Genomic DNA, 20,210 nt, shown 5'->3' with positions numbered 1-20,210 from the left:
TCCCTCTCTGTCTCTCCCTCTCTAACCCGCCCCACTCCTCTCTCTCCCCCCCTCTCGCCACGCGTGTTGAATAATGCAGGGGTCCCGGGAGTTTTCTGTCCAGTTCCAGAGACAATCAGAGAGCTCTGGCCAGCACAATGGAGCAGAGCGGCAGGATCAGGTTACCACCCTGCTGCCTTTCATTCATTTATTCAGCAGCAAAACAATCTGACTGCAGTCAGGACCCCCGCGCCACCCTGCCCCCACATTCTTCCTTCCCTCATGGTGCCCTCTTCGTCCCCAGTGACGGCCCTGGAGATTTGCAGGCCTCCGTCAACATCTAAAGTTTGGCCCCTTTTAACTGGTTTTCCCACTCGCTTTTCTGTCCTCCCAATGTGGAATGGATAAACACCTATTCAACACACCTCTGTACTGAACTGTATTTTAAAATTCATTATGTCAGCGCCCTGCTAGTAGACAAATCAGGCGGCTGCTTCATCCCAAACCCTCACGCTGACCCTTGAAAATCTGAGTTATTGATCTCAAGGTTGCTTCATTTGCAAACACAAATCTCTGTGGTATCAAGTGGCGAAGCTTACAACTTCAACTTAAGCTTACATATCTCTAATTTCAACAAGCTTCTGACAAAGTTGTTGCTGCTATGATTTGATCTGTCTCGCCCCAATGGCCAACACTTTAATGGGTGGGTGTTGACATTGCTAGTCCAGTTTGACACATCTGTCGATAGAACTCAGTGCTGTGTACAGTGAATCGCAAACGTTTATATTAGTCAGTTTGTTTCAAAGGTGCAAGGTAGTCTTACAATTATTGTGGAGATGTTTACATCCCACACCCCCATGAAAATTAAAAATCTCTGTGAAACAATGCTAGTGTCTTGTAGCAGCTCTTCTTCGGGTGCTTAAGCGACCGCCTTATGCACTTCTACAATATTTTATTTTTTATAATCATTGCTATTGTTTTTAGATGAGAAAATTGTAAAGGGGACAATATCAAGGAAGACTTGATCTTTATTGTGAGTGTGTGGTGACATGAAAGGTGGGGGGGGTCGGGTCATTGTGTTTGGAACTCTTAGTCACTCACAGATGATTGACCAACTTCTGTTTAATATTAGCAAGAATGAGGCGGCATGTGTCTCGAGACGATCATTGATTCACAACTAAACTGGCACCACCGTTGAAAAATACAAAGCATCTGAAGAAACCTTTCATCTGGTATAAGGCACGTCATTTTTTTTTACTATTGAAGTTTTCCTTTTCTTGAACTCCTATCACTAACAGTGATAATACAATGAAAACACCATCAGTAGTATACCACTTGCTTACATATACCTGAAGGAAAGGCAGTACACACACACGGACACACTCACTCACCATGACAGGATAACAGGGTCTAGTTGCTCCATCATGTCCATTTTCGGTCGTCATAACAACCCTGTGCCCTGTGATGAAACACAATTATTGTCACCACTTTGATCACATTATCTGTCATGTTCAATCACTGTTGTGCCATCAATAGTTGTTCTGAGTGATCAGCCACATTTTGAGCCCACACACAGTATTTCATTTCTTCTCACTATCATTACCTTTTTATTTCACTAAAGCCTTTTTGTTTCTTTTCATTGACATCTGTCGATTAGCATCTGGCTGTGCGGTGGCCATGAAGGAAATGTTTTTGTTGCTGACAAAAATGAGTCTCTTACGCCGAACAAAAGCATAGTTTGCTAGTAACAGCTACATGGAGGTCACCTGCGTTGAAAAATCCAATCTATTTTATAAGCCTGGATGTATTGCATCATTCTCTTGGCACTGAAACTCTCACAGCAGACGAAGCGCCAGCGTGGCTCGCTGATGCGCATGGGGAATGTTTGAAGACACCTCATGCTGACCCTGACCAGTCTGCTCCTATTAACCCTGTGCAGGCGGCGCAACCTCTGATGCACTGGTTGACTCATCTGTTCCCACTCATGCATGAAGGAAACCCGGCCTTACATCACACTGATTTGTTTTTTCTTTATTTCCCTTACTTTCAACGCTGTCATCAACACTAATGGAAGTACAGCTAGGAAATACAGATACAGAAATGGTCTCTGTGACACACCAAACTTTTTCTGTCTTTTTTATACCATTACTGTGACACACTGACTTCCCATCATACAATGGATTCATAGTTTGTCATTGCAGTAACACGTTGTGTGTGCTTCGTTCCTTAGTTTGATTGTTTGTACAGTTCTGGCTTCGTCATTTATCTGCTTTGTCTTTGTATGTGCATCATCCAGAGCTCGCACCGACTTGATTTTCAGAGAGTCACACAACACAAATGACTGGATGCAGTTATCTGGGTCATTCATTCAAAGGTCTTTCGAGTGAGTTGCATGCAGGTAAGTTGATCCATGCATAGCTTGTCTGTGGTACTAGAGGGCACCAGAGAGCTCTTCCGGCTGTAGGAGCATACTATCCCACGTTTGGCATCCAAACATCTGGTGAGGTTTTCATCCTGTACTTACCTTCTTTCTGTGTGCAACGTCAGGCTTTTTAAAGTTTTTCATATGATGATAGTGTGAATTTACATGCAAAGATCAATTCAGTGTGAGAAGCATCTTTCATCCTCAGTGGACGGCAGAACAGGGCTGATAATAAATAGTGTCTGAAACGTTATATTTTCTGTGCTAAAACATGGCAACAAATGTCTGCATTTTGTCATTTTCCAAAACAAGACAACATGTAGTCTGACTGTGCTCTTAGTACATTTTGGAGTTTTCCTGTTCTGTCTTGAATAACCCAGGGTTCTAAAGCGCTTTCTTTTAATCCTTATGGGGCCAGAGAATGAGAAGGAGAATGAGTCATGTACCACCTTCTGTTGTATCGTTTAAATGACACAATCTGGAGACAGTTTTCAGTCTTCATTTGGTGCAGTCAAAGATGGCCATGTGACACCTAATCGTACTGTAATATATAGTCAGTCCAGCACGACTTCAAAGTCTGGTTCTGTGCTTCTATATAATATGTTGTGCCATCCTAAAGAATTGATTTCTTATATACTGTACTTTTTCTTTAATGAACAATATTGAGCTCCACAGTAGTATATGACGTTGTAATACTTCCTTAACTTACTTGACTACACTGCATCGCACACACATTGATGAATACTGTGCCGTACTACACAAAGCTGCTACGCTATGCCTTGCTGTACTATACCAGTTTCTCTTGAATTGTGTTTATACACTCTTTGAGTTTGCTAGGAACTTTGAGGCAAGACGCAGACGGATCGCTAGTCCATCCCAGAGCATGCAGACATTCACACCAAGAGATGATCTACTCCACCACTCCATTTCAGTCCAGACTCATGTCGCCTTGTGACTCAAAGTGTTGTTAGGCTATTGTTTCTCTTCAGTCATACTGTAAGTAAAATTTCCATGTTTATGTGAAAACAACGTATTCTGTGAGCGTTATTATATAATACCGTTAGTGTACCTGTTAGGGTCAGTGGTGTTATGACAGAAAAGGTGCAGTAAGGTGTGATCGTCTTGTCAGCAGCCAATGAAACGGTGGCGTTAGAGACAGATGGAAAGAACAACGAGCAAGAGACGGCAGGAGGCCACTGGAGAAAGTCAGCTTTATTGACCAAAGATTGGGGGAGAGAAGAGAGAGAAAGTGAAAGTACAGAGTGAGTGGTCATAACCCGAGATAGGAGAAGAGGTTTAACAATAGAAAATGGCTCCATTTTCTGTTTCAACAGTCCATTAAGTTGTGGGAGCAGGCAGACAAGAGGAAAGGTGACAGCACCAGAGCAGTACTGCAGGTGTGGCAGTGGGGCTGGTAAACCCAACGACTAGACTCTTAAAATACACCAAAACTCTCGCAAACTCACACAAGCAAGGTTTACGGGTCTATTCCCCTCCTTCGGTTTTAGCTTCCTTCCATCGATTGTAATTGCATTCAGTTCATTGTTAAGTGCTCCATTGCTCGGTCACACAACACAAGACGCACCACGACTCCCGGCAGCTGAGAAGAAACTCATGCCCCGGCCAGTTAGTGGCGCTAGTGGGTCAGTTCCAGAGCAAATAAATGAACTTTCTTTTTCTGCAAATCAGATTAATTGCATGAATCGAGCAGGTCCGTCTGATTTGCTGACTTTAATGTGCATGAACAAGCCAAGCGCAGTTACACTGTGTGATATCGGCTATAGATTAAACCGCTCATAAATAAGGGGTGCAAAGCATGACAGATTGCATTTATTCAACATTTACTAGAACATTTTTAAACTGTAATAATTCATAATAACTTCTGAAAACTGAGGCTACCAAATCAGAAGTTTAGAAACAGGGCTGCAACTCTGTTGTTTTTGAGTGACTCGCGAGTGGTTCTGTAATTTTTGTAAATTATATTCACATAATAATGACAAAAATGCAGGTTTTTGTTCAGCAATATTTTGATCATTAATGACTCTGAATTAGTCAGACCCCCGTCCATTGTGTTTGATCTGCTCTCACTGAAATATTATCAGAACCAGTGATTCTGTCTATGGGTCTATGGTTTAACTACACTGGAGTGAAAGTCACATTGTCTCTTGTTTGTCATCAGTTTAAAATACAAGTCAATGTCAGTTAATCTACCTAGATTATTGACTGAGATTATCAATACAACCCGTGTTATGACATCATTATGTCATCGATTGACAGATACACTTCCTGTAACACTCTGCAACACTTACAGCTCTTTTAAATTTGAACTGCTCATTTAACAATTTCAGAGAGTTTAATAACTGACATTTTGGGCTGTGGTTGTGACATCGTTCATACGGACTAGTTTTTAATACACATACAGTAAATTCTGCTTACATGGAAAAATTGTTCACTGCTTTTTTTATTTTTGGTATAAATGATTGCATAGATGATAATGACTGTGACGTAACATTCTGCAATTTCCACGCAGCAAAATAAAAATATATTATGAATTGGATTTTATATTAAACCTTCTCAGGGTCCTTTAAAAATTAGTCTATACATTTGATTTAAGTTTCTTCATCATCTTAAGGACTGGGATATAGTGCATCTTTGCAATTTAGTTGTTACTTGTGTCTGAAATGTGATGAGATTTATTTATTCATTATTCATGATATTACTCCCAATAAAACGTAGATAATCAAAGAAGAGACTTTTACAAGTTAATTCTCATTCAGTTAAACGGTTAATAACTGCCCACGGAAACTGGTGAAACAGTGGCAGTGTGTGGAAGAAAGTGAGTTAAAAAGCAAACATGCAAAACTCCATATGGGATTAGCACAGTTCGTGTCCCTGCGGTTCGTGAGAAGAACCTTCAGAGGAACAGCAAGATTTTGGGGTTGGCACACAGCAAAGCAGTGAAGTGATCGAAGAGGGGACATCTTCACATGTCGAAGACCATTAATACATGTCTATGTATCGATATAGAAAATAAATATCATATTTACATTCTCTATCTACATCAGAGTTGATCAGTGCTGCTGGTGGCTGCAGCCTCCATTTATGACTCTTATACTCTATATTGCAAACTATTATGAAACAGAGAAATTATGATCGTTGATTTTTTTTAATGTCCTGTTAGCTATAGCTGCAAGCTATTTTGGCATATGCGAGGAATATTATTTTTTGCATGGATAATGCTGACTGAAGCTTTTTACGACTATGTAATACCACAATTCTTCATACTTCAAACGTGTCCACTGGCGTCTTTGGGTGCTGCTCCGACTATCCGGCAAAGCTTCACTTTTTGTTGGATGTTGGTTGCAAGTGTAGCAAGAGACGGACTGAAAGCAGAAACACCAACAAACCTAACCCTAAACCTAACTCAGGAGGTGCTGGAAAATCTTTGTGTAGCACCTAGTGAATCAAGCCCTGGTCTTGTAGCTGGCAGTGCTCAGGTATCTCAGACTATCCAAGACTTATATTCATTTTATATTCACTTATATTAATAATCATAATAATAACATAGAATCTTTGAAAAAAATGTGTTGTTTTCTTTTACACAGGAGGAAGTGAATGTTCCTTCGCTGAGATCATTAAGCTGCCGTTGGCTTTTGGAAAACGTGGATGGTTTGATTCCTACTGGCTGCCAAAAATGGAGCAGTACAGTTGCGGACGAAGGAAGTGACTTCACCCGTTGAACAAAACACCAGAGAAAAAGAGAGAGATAGCAAAGTGGCAGAGTTTATATAAAATAAAGGCCTCGTCGAATTGAATAGCCTTTTCTGCTCCCTTCACAAGAGAGTAGTCAAAACAAAAGGTCTAATTGAAAATTCTAATATCAGCTATGATTGGTTATGACTAGGAAGAGGCACATAAAGAAACCTTGTCTGGTCTGTTCACACTCCTTCAGATGTGTGTGTGTGTGTGCGTGTGTGTGTGTGTGTGTGTGTGTGTGCGTGTGTGTGCATGTGTGTGTGCGTGTGCGTAATGTCACTAACTCACTAAAAATCTGTATTCATGTTTTTAGATTTCTTCTGAAGGATTGATTTTACATGGCTGTGTTGTCTGTGAAAACTGTTGTAAACAGCTTTATTCCCAGTCAGAGACCACACGCCTCATGGATGTACTGTCATGGCTGTGGTCACTCGAGGGCGGAGCTATGTCGTTGTCAGGGAGAATTTGGAGAAAAAAAAAGAGAAATGACGCGTCTCCAAGTGAAAAGTCAAACTGGAGTGTGTGTAGGTGTGTGTGTGTGTGTGTGTGTGTGTGTGTGTGTGTGTGTGTCAGCCAAGTCCAGAGGAGGAGGAGGGCAGTGCTTCTGTTAGTAACCACCCAGACACAGAGGAGAAGGGAGAGGTGTTGTGGGCCGATAATAAAAGGAAGAAGAAGATTCAGTCACATGAGGATGCAGCACTCGCAGCGTTTCCTCTTGTCTGTACCTGTGTCGGGGGTGAGACCAGGAGGGGGTGCTGTGTTGGCATCAGGATTCGGAGGGGGCGAGGAAGCGCTGTCGGGCTCTCTGCCATCAGAGGACAGTTCTGTGCTGGCGCCCTCAGATGTCACCGGTCGCCCTGACACCAGGTCGGCTGCTGTGCCGTCGATGAGCGAGACGTCGGTGACCGTCTTCTCCCGCAGGGACTTTTCGTCGTCTTCGTCGATGAGGACCACCTCAGCCTTCACTGCTCCTTCGAATCCCAGCAGGTGCCTACTGTCGCTCGTGTCCTCCACGTCCTGGTAGCCCAGGAACACCATGGTCACTGGGTGTTCGGAACTGGCTTGAGGCATGGCGTCATGGTCTGAGCCCGTCTGCACTGAGGATCCAGGCTGAGTGGTGATGGCAGGCGGCAGCATTCCAAGTCTGGGCTCCCTCTGCAGGGTCACCTGTGCCGGTGGGCTTGACGGGATGGATGGAGGCGCACAAGAGGGAGGGGACAGATCATCTGTGTCTGCTGGTGAGATGTACGCCTTTGGAGAAGCTGGGGTCACCACCACCTGACCTCGTCGGCCATCTTCCCCCGGGCCAGGCCTGGCAGCTCGCTGGATCAGCTGGTCCACCTGAGCAGAACTCCAGCCATTCTCCATGGTGGTGGTGGTGGTGGACACTCCTCCCGAGGAGGTGACCTCATAGACCACCTTCCTGCCGTCGTCATAGACTTTGACACCACGGGACGCAGCGTCTGCGGGGCTGACCCGGTTGGCGGACAAGACACGCTGCTCCCCGGTCTGAGGGTCGTGCTGCACGTTGATCTCCATAGCAAACAGTGCTGTTAGATTGGAGTGAAGGGGTGGGAGAAGTGGGTGATGTAGGGGGGGGTGAAGGGGGAGATAGGAAGGGAGTGAAGCGTTAGGATGGGAACACACTGCAAACTCAGTTAAACTTAGTCATCACGCAATGTTTCATTTACATGTTGAGCTACACAGAAATGAGATCTCTGAAAGTCCTGCCTTCATATTTCTATAGTTGTTGTTGGTAAATGTATAAAATATTTATTCAGATCAGTAAACATAGTAATATAAATACTGTAGTATTGTTATTTTAGTTAAATCATTATCATAAACAGAAAATAAGATTCAGCTCTTTGATTATCTAAATGTGAACAAGTAGTTGATGAAATGATGAACTGACGTTTCTATTGTCAGTTCAAGTTTGAATGAAGGTAGTAAACACTATCGTCAGCGTGAGAAGAGAAACAACTTAATCAGGTCTATCTATGTTGTCGCCAAGTTCAGCAAATAATCCAACTTGGCAGCAACCCAAAAGCAACCTTCCACCCTCCCTCACCTCATCCTCTCTCCCCTCCCTCACCCTTCTTACTTGCCTCTCCTCCCTCTGTCTTACCAGGTCTTGGTGTGGCGAACTCTCCGGGAGCAGGAGGGCTGGTCCGGGCCAGGATGAGGTGCTCGGGGTCTGAGAGCGGGCCGGACATGCAGCCGGGGGCTTCTATTGAGCAGGAGCACAGGGGGGCGAATGAGACATAGTCAGTGGGGTGTCAGAGGCCGAGTCCCACGTGCGCCCACTCTCACCACAGGCGCTCACCTCAGTGATCTGAAACCACACCCTGACACACACGGGCCAGAGAGCCAAGAGAGGCACCAACCACAGCCCACAACTGACCCTGCACAACCCCAACACACACAGCATGCAGACGCGCACAAACACACAGACGATTAAACTGTCTTTGTGCGCAGCAAGTCCACTGACAGAGGTTCTGTGCTTATGCAGCAGAAGTGAGTGTGTGTATGTGTGTATATTTCTGCTTTGTATGTGTGTGTGCGGCAGCAGAAACAAAGCTTTAGGGGGCTTACTGAGCTTTCGCCGAATAGGGTGGAGATAAAGCACACGCCTGCAGAGTCATGGCCTTGTGTGTGTGAGCGTCAATAGTCTTGCTGAGCCCGGTCCTGTACGTGTGTGTATATGTGTGAGGTTCGGTGTGTATGTGCAGGGCTTTCACAGTCCAGGAGTGTGATCTGGCTTGCATCTGTCCGGTCTCAGCGAGATCATTATCTCCCACACGCACAGCCAACAGAGACAGTCAAATCTTGATGAAAGTGTGTGTGTGTTTACCTCCATCCTGGGTCATTAAACTCTGAAACAAAATATTGGAGCTCATTAGAGTGTGAATGTGCGCATGGAGTTGGGTTCAGTGCGTGCTGTCGAACCTTTTGCAAGTCTTCGATGGAACGCTCCGTCTCCTTCAGACGCTCTCGGAGAACTTGCTCTTTGGCTGAAATCTGGGACTCCTCGCTCTCAAGTGTTCCGATCTCAGACTCCAGCCTGTAAACAATGATGATAGTTAATGCTGAAGTCACATGGTTGAAGCTTACAGTACGAGATGATGATGGAGTGCATAAAGAGAGTGGCACAGCATTGCTGTTTTCCAGGGATTCACCATGTTCCAACATGGACATGAACCCAGCTGCCTATAAAAATCCTCATTCAACAGTTCAACAAAAGTCTATGCTAAGGATTGTGCTTGCCAAATGTTAAGAATAAAAAATAATTCTCTTTGATGCAGCCATACATCACTTCTCGCACCGTTGACATTGGTCACGCACATACACACACAAGAAGATGCAGTAACAATAGCAGGAAGCAGTCAGGGAGGAGGACCGTCGTCGCTTCCTCCTCTGCTGCCAGATCACTTACGAATTTGTTCAAATACATTCTGCTGGGACCAAGAATGTTTTCCGTCACTGTGTGTGTGTGTGTGTGTGTGGGTGTGTGCGCGCGCGTGCAACTGAAATATTAAAGCTGTCCTCTTGCTCAAGAAAGTAATTTAAGTTTAGGTACAATTCCATTCCAGCGCAGCATTGACATTCAAAATACTGGTTTGCTCAACCAGTCCACATGTGTTTTGTGGCTCGTGGAGATGAAATGAACAGTGGTTCTGATGCTATCCTTGGTGAGGTTCTCAAAAAAAGGAGTGAAGGACTGTTCTAAATGCTTCCTAAATGATCAGTGTTTTTTCTGGTAATGGACTGAACAGTGAATGAGTGCACGGTCATGGCTGTCACTCATTCTGCTCTGGGTAGACTTTCCAGATGCAATGAAGTTGGCTGTTTGCTGGTTTGAATATTCGGTTGGCAGCAGAATGTGGCAGGGCTGGGGTGATGAGTGACGGACGTGTGGAGAGTGTGGTCAAAAGATGGGTCATGACTGGAGCTGCTACATGCTATTTGAGGTGACTAAAGCACAGCATCGACCCAGAGTGCCCTCTGAAGCAATGTCCTGTGGACGTACAGTATAGTGGCTGAAGAACCGTCCCTATATTCTCTATTTCTTAGGAGAGGGATGTCTTTAACTGATGCCACTGTGATGTAAGCTTAAAAAAGCCAATGAAATTGGATCCAGGTCACCATTTTATTTTCAGTATTTGAAGGAATTTCAATGTAGCTCCCAAAATAATAAATATTCATCTCTGTCTTTTTAACTTTAAATGCACATATATTAATAATTTTCATTTGGCTTTTTGTGATTCTGCTTACATAACAGTTTGTTATCTGAGGAACCTCAAGGGCAGGCACACAAAAACAATGAAGCATCATTGTCCCGAGGAAGAATACACGTCTAATCGGAGTATAGTCCCGATTATAAGTGCCTCATTTGTCATTCCTTTGAACAATGGCAAAGCTCAAGCTCAAATGAACGGTTGAGTTGTGTTCACATTTGTGATACATTATTAGTGATCAAATATTATTAGTCATCACAGTGCACTGTCAAAGTAAAGTGAAGAAAGTTTTCAATCATTATGGATGATCCACTGCTTAAATATTAAACTGAAGTTTTTCTCTGGAGAGGAGTGGCGCACAGATCCCAAACTAACTGTATCAACCGGATAATGGAATATAATTCACTTTCCATCATCCTCAAAAGAAAATGTGGGTACAAAAGAAACAACATCATTCAAAAATACCTGATCTAAGCTGTCGACACGACACAGCTGTACTGAGGCCTGTCACACTTGAGGCCAGAGGAACACCATGAAGTATGGGTGGACTACCCAATACTTCATTACTGTACTTGTTCCTCACATTCATTTTCAAGCCCATGGATTCCTATGCGATGGAAACACAGATCGGTGCCCACACTTGAGTTGCTTGAAGTTTTGATGTGCAAAACTCTACAGACTAGAAATGATTTCACTCAGTTTGGGCAAAGACAGGGTTACTGTACTGTTTATTGATGGCCATGCACCATTTGACCTGTAGTAACCCCTCGATACTGACCTCTCTTGAACCTTCATGGCCCTTTGTGCACTTGTGTTTCATGTCATTTAGCTTCCTTTGTCCACCCAAGACTGCCAGACTAGCAACATGTCACACAATAGCAGACGGCTGGACACTATTGTGGACAAAACTAGTCCCTTTCCATCATTATCTTGTTTCCTATTTTCTTTACAGACACACAAAAAACTTTTTTGTGCCATCTCCCTCCTGTCTGATCAATAGGATGATGGATTTTTTTTTCCCCAGAGGAAGGAAATACTTCGAAGTAGTCATTGAATGTTAATGTGCAGCTTCAACTTCCTAATGAAAGCAGAAAATAAATAACCACTTAAAAGGAGACTAAAAAGATATGCTCACTATGCAACTCACATCAGCAGGTCCTGTTTGTGTGTGGCGCCCTCTAGCGACATTCGCTGAAACATACGAGCACATTTATATGATTTTAAAAACTAATCGAAAATATTTCTGTATATATATATATATATATATATATATATATATATATATATATATATATATATATATATATATATATATATATATATATATATATATATATAGATGTAGATGTAGATGTAGATGTAGATATAGATATAGATACAATGGAGCAGCCTGTCATCCTGAACTTAACCATCCAAAAGAAATGGCTAACATTAACCAGGACTCTGAACCAAAGTATAGCTATACGAGGCCACACACACACATAAATGTATGTATAGAATTTTAACATCACTTACAAAAAAATATTGTATTAATACTTTTATTCATGTTACGTTTATGACATTTTGTGTCTAGAGGGCTAGTAATAATAAAATGTAAATAGGATTTATAAAGGTGATAAAAATGCATCTGATCAAAACATTTTCTCACAGGACGTGATTTTGGGATCATACCACCGTAAAAGACTCTCAGAACACCACCTCAGTCTAGAAGTCACCACGGCTGAATTGAAATTTGGGAGCTTTTCTCTACATTTGCTTGACTTCATATAACATAGAAAATTAGGCATGAATTGCGATCACTGATCTGAAATGAATAACGACACCTTTATTTAACGTTCAGACAATGAACCCTGGATGTGTCTACATTATGAACGTGCATGCTTATTTTTTTCACCTAAATCTTTCACAAAAATAGAATCTTTACCTCACCAAGTCAAATGTTTGGCGGGGATGAACTGGCTGACCTTGTCCTGGTCTTTGTCTTCCTGGAACTATCAGCCGACGTGTCCTCTAAACTGAGCTGCATCGCTCTCTCCTGCTCCACGAAAAGCTACGGTGCTGCCACTGTGAGACGAAAAGCCAAATATTCTTGGAGCGTTATGTAACTCGATACTGGCCACTTCACTAGGCTTGTTGCAGTTAAGTATAGTTTAGTCCGCCTCCTGGATCTTGCAGCCCAAAATTGCCTCTTCAGCACCGTTTACACCAAATAGCTTTCCTGGTCTGGTGATTGAGAGTTAGTCAAGAGACGATGAAATGGTGCTGTGTGGTGAGGTCAAGCTTGTGATGGGAAATAAGAAAAAAAAAGAAATGCCAGTAAAAAAAAATCCATAATTCAAAACCAATCGTGAACGTGGCTTTCCCCCAATCATTTCACCACCCACCTCCATCGTGGCTTTTATCTCGCGTCATTGTTGGTCACATGTTTAGATCTTTATTATATGAAAGGAATTTCTCAACAGAAGTATATTTAGTTATGTGTCTTGTGACCTCACGCAGCTTTTTGCAGATGATGTTGTGATGTGGGGGCCAGATCAATACAGTTGTCACTGGTTTGATGGGATTCATTAGTTTCTGCATGAGAAGTCTGGACCTGACCCAGAACCTCTGAGAGACTCAAGGTAGCTCTCCATGGTGAGGTGTTGAACGCGTGACCAGGAAGATGTCGAAATGTTGAAATCACCTTGGTCAGCTCATTGCGACTCCTATTTTTTGCCGTTGACAAAAAGAATTGATATTTTCGGCCAATCCGTTGGCTGTTCTCTCAGCATGAAGCAGCAACAATCCCAAAGTAGCTCACTGTGGGAAATAGGTCGGATCAGTGCAACGCTCTAAAAGAGCCCATTGCTGCTCCCTCTCTCTGTTTACTTAGTCAGTCCATGTAATGATAGGGATATCGGCAGGACTACTGCCACACCATTCCATCCGCCGGTCCTTAAAAAGCCACGGGTAAACACAAAGCGGTTCTTTCTTCATCACTCTGCTTTGTGTTTAGTCACACAAGGAGCAAAATACCAGGCAAACTTCTGCTGTTTGCCGTTGCTCTTTTTCTTCTCCCTGTCAGTGCCCCACAGGCAGCGAGCGCTTGTGTATATAACCTGTACAAAGATCGCACTGTTGCTCTGTTTTCTTCACTTTATGTGATTTCCAGTTGAAGGTCAACAACAGGCCGGCTCACGGCTCCACACAAAGATTTGACTGTCTGCTCCGCTTTGTGTTCTGTTTTCCCTCAATATGTTTTCCATCTAGATAGTTACACAGTCACCCTGAAGGCTCCATTGTTCTGCTTAATTTATCTGCTATTCCTGAATTTTTCCAAGTCAAAAATACTTTTGCTTGACAGGGTTTTTTGTGTGAGAAGTGATGCAAGTGTCCCGCAGAGCTGTTGCTTTGTCTCAATCATCTGCTGTTTAAATGAAAGTGTCCAATAGAGCTCATGATATTAGTGCACAAGTCGTAAAAGTAAGACCGACGTGATTGATCTCTGGGCTACCGTGTGCTTAGCTGAGGCCGGTGTAGCCTAATTTGGGAATGTTTACAGGAGGAAGCAGCTGTCGTTTTTATAGAAATCCTGGTTTATACAAAATTGCAGCCTTTATTGAGCACTTTCTCCCACTCACACAGACACGTTCCACGACATCAGGATACATTTCTCGGACCAAGTGAAATAGTTAGTTTTGGTAGGCAATACACTTCCACTCTGCCTTCATACAGTGTAAAATCACAGCATCTTTTTAGCAATATGCTGCTGTAATAGCATTGCACCTTTTTTGTATCTCTATAATTTACATTTTAAAGCATTTTATTGAACTGAGACCTTTTGAACTGAGTGCATACAGCTACTTCACCAGAAAACGTACTCAAAGAAGAAATAAAGCAATATATCACCTAGATCTTTGTTTTTTTAATGACACCTTAGTCAGGCATTAGGTGCCTGGTGCAGCAGGATTGTTTACAAAAGTTGCCACTTCCCACACACAGCATCTGCAAAAACAGCAACCTCCTGCCCTCGGGGTGTTTAAATTGATGACTCGCAGTCTCTGCAAAGCCGCTATTAAATCTAAGAGTATCACCAACAAAATGATTTGATACAACTGGGTTTTGAAAATGGTTTTATGCGACATGTATTTATTTTAGTGTTTCCAATTGAATTGATCAGTAAGCTGGACAGTCATCAAATAAATAAACTTGCATGAGACTGTAGTGACTGGAGTTTGTGTTATTAGTGGTCATTCATGCTGAATGCGAAGGGATGCTAAGCAAAGCAAAACGCTACTGTTCGCATCTCTTTCTTTCCATCCCAGCAGTCTCGGGCTGGTCAGGGAACTATGTGCATGTGAACGCAGCACACGAGCAAACACAGCTCTGCGTGTTTATCTGTCCCATCCCATCAACTAGCACCGGAGAAGTCTCTGGGAGCACAGATTACAAGATATTCTGGGATGGCATCCCATTGGAGGTAAATATAGATACCACACCTCTTCTAGAAATGTAGTCGAAGACGCACAAGCACACACCCCCACACACACACATAGATGTGGCGCCTATCACCGGTCCACGTGACTTGAATCTGTGTCCAGGATGAGTCTTCCATGAATACCAGTATCAGTGAAACATTTAAATGGACAAAAAGACTCCTGCACATGGTCAAATGACATCTTAGTGACAGGAGATCATCATCATCTGTTCATGTTTAACGCAGCAGTTGCTGCTGCATACATGTTGTAAACAGTCTATGGATTGAAAGACTTGACAAATGCATGAGAACTTCAGCAAGCAGCGTGTGCTCGCCTCAGATGACCGCGCTCCGTCTCTGACAGCCCATTAACACATGACAGTGCAGCCGTCAAGTTGCTTTTGTGGTCTCAATTGCTTTTGGATATAAACAAAAAAAGTACCCGCAGACTGCAATATCGGCTAAAGCACCAGACAAAAGGTCTATTCAACGGCAGCTGAATGAAGTGACTCACATAAATTCTCTCCACAATCACTGTGGTCAGGCCAGCATACTGCTCTCTCTTTGACCATTCACTCCCGCTCTGTTTCTCCAGGATCAAATGTTATCCCGCCGCTCGCGACCCGTATGATGCTAATGTTGTTTCTGCTCACACGATAAGCTACAGTAGCTGCTGCGGCACAGAGTCGCATTCAAGCCAGGATTTCACAGAGGTGGAGGGAGACTTGAATGGCTGATCCCACATCGACCTCAAGCATCGTCTGCTCTGCTTGGTTATTAAAAGACTTTGGAATATGGCTTTCAGGACTTCAGGACCCCATCATCCGTACAGACCACGTGGCTTGATTGCTCAGACCAGCATGACTGTCTGCACGTGGAGTTCCTGATCATCGTAATCCTGGACTTCCTCATCCGGAGGACTCTGCGAGGACGAGCAATGTTATACAGAACGTGGGCCCCTGGATCACTTAGCTTTCACTCTCCATCCTGCAGACTTCTGGCATAACACCACCGACCTGCGGTACACCGATGATCAACCCTCTACTGGGCAAACGGGAGATGCCCCAGCACACTTGTTCTGTATTATACCACCAATGATCTAATGCTTCTTCTGTAGGACTTAGTGACAACACAGCCTGTGAATCAGGAAGCTCCACCCTCAAACACAGAAGAAGGAAACCCAGACAGAATCACATCACTTTCTTGTTCAGACCCACCTTCTCGACTCACTGAAACTCTTTTCTGTATTTACTCATGAGGCCACTGTAGAACCTTAGACTCAGTATTTTATTAACTATTGAGAAAACATGTTGAGAATCCCTGTAAGGCCAAAGTCCATGGTTCTTCAGAGCTTCTTCAGTGAATGTGAACAGCTGTAATGTGTGTTTTATGAGTCACATGTGGTGTCACAAAATTAGAAATCTATTTTGGGATTTTTGTCTAAAGTGGGTGAAGTTAAAAAAGAGCCGACTCCCAAATACGGTAACTTGAAGTTTAAATTGTGAGACGGTCCATGAGTCATCACCCTCAGTTTATCTGAGGACAACAGACACATCCATCAATGTAGTAGCGTCCTATAAGAAGCAGACATGCCATAACCACATCTGGTCTTGCTTTAGCGTCAGACATAAGAATGTGTTACAACCCACAACTTACATGTGGCCAAAATCAACTGAAAGGCTTAAATAAGTGTGTCGACCAGACAAAGCTGCATCTGGAAATCTTACCTCTGTATCATGTCTTCCATCCTCCTCCCATGTTCTTCATCCAGATCCAGCTGTTTCCGCCGGACCTCCTCTTCATCAGCTCCCATCCCCTGAAGGAGCCAGCGCTCCCGCATGGCTTTAGACTGTGGAACAAAAACATGTTTGAATGATTTGACAAGTTAGAAAACATGTTAGAATACGTTACTTTTGTGTATTCTGGCACATTATCATTGAGTTGATTTTTTAAACTCTTGTATCTACATTTCAGACATCATCAAGCGAGCTCTCCTTGGGGGTCTCCTTGGGGTATGGATGATATTTGAAGATTTAGCCACCCATGAGTAAAGCGTGTTGTTGTCAGGGGTTGACAAATACTTCAAAACATGTCTATGTCACTCTTCATTTTCCCAAATCCTCTTGTACTAACTGTCATTCTGGTTTGAAGTTTAAAAGAAGAAAAATAAAAAGTTAAATAAAAATAAAATATATATATTTATAAATGTATATTTATTTATTATTATTTATAAAAGTAATATTAATCATAGTTTAATAAAATGAAAATGAATGATATTAAAAATGAAATATACACGATGAAATATAAGTAAGTCGGTGCAGAGGTAGAAGGTGCTTACACTTTAGCCCTTTAAGAAGAACTGCTTGTTCGACCAGTGCATGGTTTAATCTCTGGGACAAGCATATATTATTGGCAGGATCAACCTGTCGCCTCATTTATGCTGTATTTTTCAAAACATTCTGTGGCTTGAAAATGGCATCTGTCAATGCATTTTCTTCAGATTTCACTTCAATATTACTCCCGTAGTCTGTTACCAACAAAGCCCATGCTTTTTATAGTAGTGTGCAGTAAGTGACCAGTCATTTCCTCTAAATGCTCTCTGATCTCTCTCATGCTCATACTTTCCACTTCCTGTAGACCTCTGACACATCCGAATCATAAACCAAAGGATGTGGATTTTTCTGGATCTTAGTCAGGTTTAGCAAACGGCAACTGAGGAAGCAACCGCCAACTGGAACGGTGCAACAGTTGCTACATGCACACTCAGGTCTCTCTCCTTATCAACTCTGTTTTCCTCTCACAGGCCTCAGAGTCTCTGGAGAATAGAGTACAAAGGCAGCTTCATGCTGCCTGACTGTGCTGCACTCAGAGCTAATTGCCATTAAATGGGATTCTAAGAGCAGATGTTGATTACATCTGGAGAGGAGGCCCGCTGCTGTTGTGTTTGTAGGAGGCAAACACAGTTCAGGGGCTGTAGATCAGTGGGAGATGGAGAAATATGAGATCTTTGGTTTGATTACAAGTGTTGGGACCTCAGTCTTCTTTTATCTTTAGAGCATTGAACTGCACTAATGGATGCAAGATGTTAACACAGAGCCACAGGAATGGATGAAATTATCATGCTGTTGTTTTTACAAGTGATAACTATGAGTCAAAACAGTAGATCAGCTAGTTTCCTTAATTTATCTTTTCACCCACTGTATTTTCTCTTGCTGAGCGAACATGACCAAGAAAGGCTTATGTTAGTGGTCACCATCTGAAACCAATAGGGCAGGGGTGTCAGGCCACAGGGTCATTTGTGGCCTTTGTCCGGTTTTACATGGCGAACAGCCTCCATCAACCTGAGTTTCTTAAACTGCAAATGTGAAAGAAAATGTCACATCAGCGCTTTTTGACAAGACCCCAGCATTGATGCTGAGTCAGAAATCCTAAAACCTGTTTCTAACTTGAGAATAAGAGAACTTGTGATGTGATATTCATGTGTCCCAAAATATTTACCTTAAAAACATTTGGTAGTTCATTTGAATTTCAAACCACGAAAAGCATGGTTGGCATCTTCTATATAATTTTTATTAAATAATTAAACTGCGCTGAATTTTGATGAAGAATGCTGAATGTCAAGTGGAACATCTGACCTTTGAAAGGTTTGGACATCCCTGCCCTCAAACCCATGTAGTTGTCTAGGTCTATGACCCCAAGTTTGAGATGATGACTGGGAAAATATTGCAATCGCTAGTCTGCTGAATATCTGTGCAGTTACAGTATTTATCGTCTACTTTCTATGTACGTAGTTCTGGCAACAGGGTGAAGGGCCTGTGGTCTCAGTCAATGCACACTTAGTGTTCAGACCAGTTGTCAGTGCAGGAGTAGTAGAACAGAATAACATCCAAAAGTAATCCCACTTCTGACACCAGCGAGTGGAAGAACATGTCCTCACTTGGCCTCAAACTCTGGTGGTCTGAGATTTGATGACGCCTGCTTGAAGGTTGGTTTCCAGCAACAAATACAACTTACAAAGCAACAAATGCAACAGGTAAATCTGCTGTGGCGCGGGTCTTAAGTTGGTGGAAACTCGAAATGGCAGATTAGAGAGTCATAATAGTAGCCTATTTTGCACAGTGAATGTGTACTGATAGCAAAAAGAGACGTGGACACAGCTGTCTCTGGGTCCACCAGATCAGCTTGGTGAGATGATGAATGCCAGTAACCGCTTTGATTTCTCAGCAGACTTCTCAGCAGAGTTCAGACATTTGGACTGGAGCGATTTATGCTAGTGATGTCACCTGTGACCCTGTCCAAACATCCTGTATCTGTACTGTAGCATGACTGTGACTTTACATGCCAAAGTACCTTGAGAAGAACCTAAGCTCAAACGGGTGGGAACGTTGCTGTGGTTCAACTAAACCATGGGACAGTGCTTTTTAGATTTAGTTAAACGCCGTATAGAGGCGCATCTCTAATGTTGTGACAACTTAGCGCACACTAATATGAGCTCAAACTGTAGTTTGGTATTTTACAAGCAAAGGATATTAGATTTATTGTTTTTCGCAGCTGCCTGTGGACTGGACCTTTGATGGAAGCCACATATCAGTTAACCTCCACGTACGTCTGCCGAGAGCACGGAGCTCTAATGACCTGAATCCAGCATGTGCATATGTCTTTAATCAATGCTGCTGAGCGCTCTATATTTCCATAAGTGGGTGTTAAAGACCGGAAAGCTGCGTCATGTATGACCCATCTAAGAAAGGATTCATTCATTCAGAGTGTGTTACGAGCTCTAATTAGACACAGGAATGTATTTTCATGGCAAATATTAAAACTGGCCAACAAATGTTTGTAGAATAAAAGCACCCACAGCCACTCCAACGCCCACTCAGCATCTGTACAGCGTTTTAATATCCTGCGTTTTCCAAACACCCGCTCTTGAGTGGTGAAAAATAATTACAAACACTGATCTGAAGTGCCACGGAGTCAAAGACTATTTGTATTATGTAACTCAAATAACGTACCGAAATAACATCCACGCACACAAAAGATGGCTGTTACCATGTTAATACCTTTTGCATGCAATCACGTTTTATAATAGACAGTTTGGTCTCTGTTTTAAGATTGTGAGAGGAAACCAGAGGAAACCCAAGCTCGCATGGAGGGACATACCACCCCATAGAGGAAGGCACCAGCACCAAACACTGGCACACTGTGCGACATGAAGGTGCTAGTGTAGGTGGGTGCAGTCCTCTCAGAGGATCTAATCTGACCCCTGCCCACTGCACACAGTAATAATACTTATTACTTTTTCTCGCAGGCTGAGGTGTTCAAGAAAAAATAAATGGCTGAAAACCCCCCAAACCAACCGTCCACA

At 42.9% G+C, this 20,210-nt stretch overlaps 1 protein-coding gene and 1 long non-coding RNA gene across 6 annotated transcripts in view; one reads left to right on the top strand and one right to left on the bottom strand.

Moving 5' to 3' along the window:
- LOC128754906 (A-kinase anchor protein 2) overlaps window positions 1-20,210 on the bottom strand; it is a 57,988-nt gene that overhangs the window by 20,085 nt on the left and 17,693 nt on the right. For 2 of the 5 annotated variants that reach the window (XM_053857886.1, XM_053857896.1), the window contains exons 4-9: window positions 16,576-16,697; window positions 9,104-9,218; window positions 9,009-9,030; window positions 8,283-8,384; window positions 6,883-7,707; window positions 1,371-1,438 (exon numbers count right to left, since the gene is read on the bottom strand). In XM_053857886.1, coding sequence (XP_053713861.1) covers window positions 1,371-1,438; window positions 6,883-7,707; window positions 8,283-8,384; window positions 9,009-9,030; window positions 9,104-9,218; window positions 16,576-16,697 — 1,254 coding nt within the window. Of the gene's footprint in view, window positions 1-1,370; window positions 1,439-6,882; window positions 7,708-8,282; window positions 8,385-8,480; window positions 8,865-9,008; window positions 9,031-9,103; window positions 9,219-11,539; window positions 11,584-12,321; window positions 12,654-16,575; window positions 16,698-20,210 lie in introns of those variants that run through there. The other 3 variants (XM_053857913.1, XM_053857904.1, XM_053857920.1) reach the window with 3 other exon arrangements.
- Window positions 2,136-6,929, top strand: LOC128754936 (uncharacterized). Its single transcript, XR_008413990.1, has 3 exons — window positions 2,136-3,663; window positions 3,736-3,798; window positions 6,007-6,929. It is a non-coding gene; the product is annotated as an uncharacterized LOC128754936 (long non-coding RNA).

The sequence above is a fragment of the Synchiropus splendidus genome, chromosome 1 (genome assembly GCF_027744825.2).
Source record: "Synchiropus splendidus isolate RoL2022-P1 chromosome 1, RoL_Sspl_1.0, whole genome shotgun sequence".
In the NCBI taxonomy this organism is placed as follows: Eukaryota; Metazoa; Chordata; class Actinopteri; order Syngnathiformes; family Callionymidae; genus Synchiropus; species Synchiropus splendidus.
The sequence above is the reverse complement of the archived record's forward strand: the minus strand, read 5'-3'. Positions and strand labels throughout refer to the sequence as shown.